Source organism: Aotus nancymaae, unplaced genomic scaffold (genome assembly GCF_030222135.1).
Source record: "Aotus nancymaae isolate 86718 unplaced genomic scaffold, 86718_ANA_hifiasm-v0.15.2.pri h1tg000089l, whole genome shotgun sequence".
NCBI lineage: Eukaryota > Metazoa > Chordata > Mammalia > Primates > Aotidae > Aotus > Aotus nancymaae.
In genome coordinates, this window is record NW_026988504.1 from 25,635,457 (window position 1) to 25,640,943 (window position 5,487).

Consider the following 5,487-nt stretch of genomic DNA (forward strand, 5'->3'; position numbering starts at 1 on the left):
GGCTGGTGTTGAAAATATAATAACAGGAGGCTTTGGTAATACCTCATAAAGCTTGTGTTCCAGTGACAAACAGCAAGAGTAATCAGTTCAGATTTAGCAATGAACTCAAATAAAAGTTAATTAGGAAAATGGGGACTCTTTACGGAGTCTAAATGTCAAACAAATTAAAGAATAATGAGTACACTAACATAAACAAGGACCAGGAAAGAAGCCTCTTGACTGGACCAACTCCCCGTGGAGAGGGTATATAAGAGTCCCAGAGAAAGGAGAGACATTCACACCTCAGAAGCCTCTTCTTTCTTTTCAACCAAACCCATAAATACCGCAGACGCCCATCGCCATGGATTGTTGTGTCCCCTACGGCTGCAGTGTCCCCACCGGGCCGGCCACCACTATCTGCTCCTCCGACAAATCCTGCCGCTGCGGAGTCTGCTTGCCCAGCACCTGCCCACACACAGTTTGGTTACTGGAGCCCACCTGCTGTGACAACTGTCCCCCACCCTGCCACATTCCTCAGCCCTGCGTGCCCAGCTGCTTCCTGCTCAACTCCTGCCAGCCAACTCCAAACCTGGAGACCCTCAACCTCACCACCTTCACTCAGCCCTGCTGTGAGCCCTGCCTCCCAAGAAGCTGCTGCTGATGGAAGGCTACTTTGCTCAGTGCCTGAGATTGAAAAAGTCAACGTAGAAGCTTTAGAGTTCACCTAGCTCAGTACCTGCAACTAATTTACTCTGCTTAAGGGATTGGGACAAGGATGGTACTATCACAATCACCCCCTGCAAAAAAAAAGAGACCAAGAAACTTCAGTGACCTTTTAGCTATAACCAACTGCAGTTGGAATCGGTGGATGCCCACAGCTTCCTGGGGCTGTTCGATTCCTTCATATTAAAGTGTCTCTTTCTGTGGGTGCTTTGAGAATTCTGTTTCCAGTCATAGGTCATATCTTTCTGAAAATTAAGGAAGTTCTTCATGATTATCCTAATAAATGTTACATTTCTGGCATAGCACAAATGTCTACAATTACTTCTGTTTATTTCTGTTCTTTCATTAAATATGTTTTTTAACTTTGATCATTGGCATTTTAAGAAAAACTGGAAACATTAGTGAAACTGAAAATGGTGGCGGTATGGACAAAAATTTCTTAATTTTGCGGTTCTTGCTGTTTTGAGAAAATTAAATGTCCTTGCATATAAGATGGCCTAGTGCATCGGCATATTTGAAAGTAGACTTTTCCTGACTTGCCCTCCCAAAAAAATGGTTTCAGACAGGTTGAGAAATACTGAACATTATCCAAACGCCAACTATGACAAAATATATAAACAAATCCAGATGACATGATCTATTTATAAAGAAATTATATAATAATGTAATTATTTATTCAACTAAGATTTATTAAATGTCTATTGTATGTCTTATGTTTTATTGTCTGCCAAAAATAAGCTAACCATCTGGCAAGTGAGGCAAATACAAACACAGCATCCATTTGTTTCTTCCCACAGTTAATAATTATTTATCCAGTGCCTATTACTATGTTATAATGAAAAATATGATGTGTTCTACCAGCAGTATTAGTAAAGTTCTGTGACATCATAAAATTGAGAACACTGAAGACGGTTGTCATGGGGGTAAAGTGGGAAAGACATTGTCAAGGAGGAATTGACTGCAGCTAGTCATCAAAGGGCTGTGGAGGAAAAGAAGATGTCAAAGAAAGACTAGACAGTGGAGTTATGTCACCAATCAAGCCTACGAGCAGAGAAGGAGGAGAGAATTCGAGACGGAAATACTCGGTTCTGCTTGCTCTAGACATGTCAAGTTTGAGACACGAGTAGCTGTATCTAAGTGAGGAGTTTGGAAAGCTATTCTGGAGAAGAAGATATCTGTAGGCACGTGCAGAAGACAGTGTAAAAGTTCTCAAGTACTTGCAGAAGGCGCAGTTGCATATATGCTGGCTGAAATTCCATCAGGCATAGTAAAGAGTGGATGCTGGGTGATTAGAAGTGGAATGGAGATACCAGAGGTCATTCACTATTAACAGACATTGAGGTTCCTGCCTAGCCAGGGTAGAAAAAAATAATTGGAAAAAAAAAAAATTAAAGAACCTAAGAAGCCTGTGGGAAAGTATTAAGTGGTGAAACAAACATGAAATTGGAGTCTCAGAATGAGAGGAGCTAAAAAAAACATAGGAAATAAACATTTGGGAGGAAATAAAAGGCAAAAATGTTCCAAATTTGATGACATATTTTACTAACCCATTCAAGAATCTCAACAAACTCTTAGCAGGATAATTGCTACTAATTACACACACGCACACACACACACACACACACACACCCCACCTAGACATATCATAGTCAAACTGATTAATAACAAAGATCAGTAGGATATCTTTTAAAAATTTAAGAAAAACAAACAAATCAAATAGAAGGCAGCAAAGAAAAAGGGAATGTCTGACTTCTCTTCAAATAAAATGGATGTCAGAGGAAAATCAAACCTCATTTATAAAGTCCTGAAGGAAAAAAAATGTGAACACTACAGTCTGCAAAAACAATCTTCAAAATTAAAGAAAAATAAAAATACTTCTAGATGAATAAAGCTGACTTTTTTTTTAAGTGCATGAAGATCTACGCTATAAGAAACACTAAGGAAGTCCTTTTGGTTTAAGAGTAATTTTACCTCAACAACAAAAAAACAAATAAACCAGTTCAAAAATAGAGAACGTGAATAGATATTTCTTCAAAAAAAAGATATACAAATAGCCAATAACCACAGGCAAAGGTACTCAGCATCGAGTCACTAATCATTAGCAAAGTGCAAATCGAAACTACAATGAGATACCACCTCCCACCCATTAGGATGCCCACCATAAAATAAATAAATAAATATAAAAAACAAAAACAGCCAGGTGTGGTGGTTCCTGCCCATAATCCCAGCACATTGGGAGGCCAAGCGGCAGGTCACTTGAGGTCAGGAGTTCCAGACCAGCTTGGCCAACATGGTGAAACCTGTCTATACTAAAAATACAAAAATTAGCTGGGCATGATGGTAGCCAGTAATCCCAGCTACACAAGCGGCTGAAGCAGGAGAATCACTTGAACCCACGAGGCAGAGGTTGCACTGGACTGAGATCCCACCACTGCACTCCAGCCTGGGTGACAGAGCGAGACTCTAAATAAATAAATAAATAAATGAAATTTATTAGCAGGATAATTGCAACACACACATACACACACACACACACACACACACACACACACACCCCACCTAGACATATCATAGTCAAACTGATTAATAACAAAGATCAGTAGGATATCTTTTAAAAATTTAAGAAAAACAAACAAATCAAGTAGAAGGCAGCAAAGAAAAAGGGAATGTCTGACTTCCTCAAGTATTGCTGGCAGAAAGGCAAAATTATACAGTGACTGTGACAAACAATATAGCAGTTCCTCAAATAATTAAATGTAGAATTACCTTATGATCTTGCACTTCCACTTTTGGGTATATACCCAAAAGAATTGAAAGCAGGGTCTCTAAAAGACATTTGTATACTTGTGTTCATAGCAGCAATTATCTCAATAGCAAAAATATTAAAAAAGCCCAAGTGTTCATTGACAGATGGATGGATAATCAAAATGTGGTACCTCCATACAATGGAATATTATTCAGCCCTAAAAAGGAAGGACATTCTGGCACATGCCACAACATGAATTAAATTTGAGGACTTTGTGCTAAGTGAAGTAAGCCAGTCACAAAAAGATTTTATTCACTTACACGCTTTCACTTACATGAGGTAGTTAAAAGTAGTACAAAAAAAAATCATAGTGATGAAAAGTAGAAAAGTGGAACAGCAGTTGCCAGGACATGAGGGTGGGGTTAATGGGCAGTTGTTTAAAGGGCACAGAGTTTCAGTTTTAAAAGATGAAAAAAGTTATGGAGAAGGGTGGTGGTGGTGGCCACACAACATTTAAATATGCTTAATACAACTGAATTGTACACTTAAAAATAGTTAAAATAGTAAATTTTATGTTACTTGCATTTTGCCATAATAAAAAACAAATTTGAAGAGTAATTATATAGAATGAAGTTTCGAACCTTCAGGAAGGAAAAAAACACTGAAAATGGTAAATACCTGGGTAAAATATGAGACTTCCTCTTTTTCCTTTTCTCAATATTCTAAAAGACAATTATTTAAAGCAAAAACAATGGCATTGTGGGGTTTCTATATACAGAGGTAAGCAATTTGGCAATAATAGCACGAAGAATAGAAAGGGGCAAAAAGAACTCTACAGTGGTAAAGTTCTCACACTTTACATAAAGTTCTACAATATTAATTCCAAGTCGACTGTAATAATATAAAGATGCATATCATAACCCTGGGAGAACTCCCCCACCCTTTAGAAAAACCATTAAAAGATACAGACTTATAAAGCTAGTTTCGACTACCCCAAAAGAAGATGAGAGATAAAAGAGAAAGGAACCAAAAACACATGGAAATAGAAAACAAATAGCAAGATGGTAGACTTTAAACCAACATTATCAGTAATTACATTAAATATAAAGTAAGTACTCCAATAAAAAGTCAGAGGATGTCAGATTGGATTTAAAAAGAAGACCTAACTCTATGCTGTTTAAAAGAGATTCACTTTAAATATAAAAGAGAAGAAAACTGAATGCTATAGTTTGAAAAAAAGATATACCATGCAAATAGTAATGATAAGACAGAAGTCTGGTCATTTAAATAGTAGATGATTTTTAAGGCGATATTTCATAATGAAAAAAGGGGAAATTCATTAGGGAGTCCTATAATTAATAAGAATATAACCCAGTAACAGAGTTTCAAGATAAATAAAGCAAAAAAGCACAGAAATCAAGAGAGAAGTAGATAAATCCAAAATGACATTTGGTGATTTTAATAGCCCGTGTCAGGAGCTGAGAGAACAAATAGGTAAGAAAATTACCAGGAATAAACAAGATTTGAATAACAGTATCAAACGATTTTCCCAGTTGCATTCATAGAACGTTACCCCTTATAATTGCAGAATATACATTCTTTTCAAAGACACAAGGAACTCTCACCAAAATAGATTATATTCGTGGCCATTAAATTAGTCTCCATAAATTCCAAAATCTAACAAAATATGTTGATCACAATGGAATTAAATGAGAAATCAATAAGATACTAAGAAAAATCACCAAATATTTGAAAATTAAGCAAACACAATTCTAATAACCTATGGATCAAATAATATATATCAATAAAACTTAAGAAATATTATGAGCTAAATGTTAATGGAAACATAAGATCTAAAAAATGTATGGGATACATATGGCATTGGATTAGTAGAAAACATACAGCAAATGATTATATTAGAAAATAAGATTTTCATCTTTATCACCTTCGTTTACATCTTCATCAATCATTTAAGTTTTCATTTTAACTAGATAGAAAAAGAACAATTAAAATTCAAAGTAAGTAGTAAGAAATCAGTA

At 36.1% G+C, this 5,487-nt stretch overlaps 1 protein-coding gene across 1 annotated transcript; it reads left to right on the top strand.

Moving 5' to 3' along the window:
- The first annotated feature begins 273 nt into the window (after positions 1 to 273).
- Positions 274 to 1,010, top strand: LOC105717088 (keratin-associated protein 3-3). The gene has a single exon (XM_012452066.3). It carries the CDS (start codon positions 341 to 343, stop codon positions 638 to 640), a length of 300 nt encoding a protein of 99 aa, XP_012307489.2. The 5' UTR covers positions 274 to 340; the 3' UTR covers positions 641 to 1,010.
- The last annotated feature ends 4,477 nt before the right edge of the window (positions 1,011 to 5,487 follow it).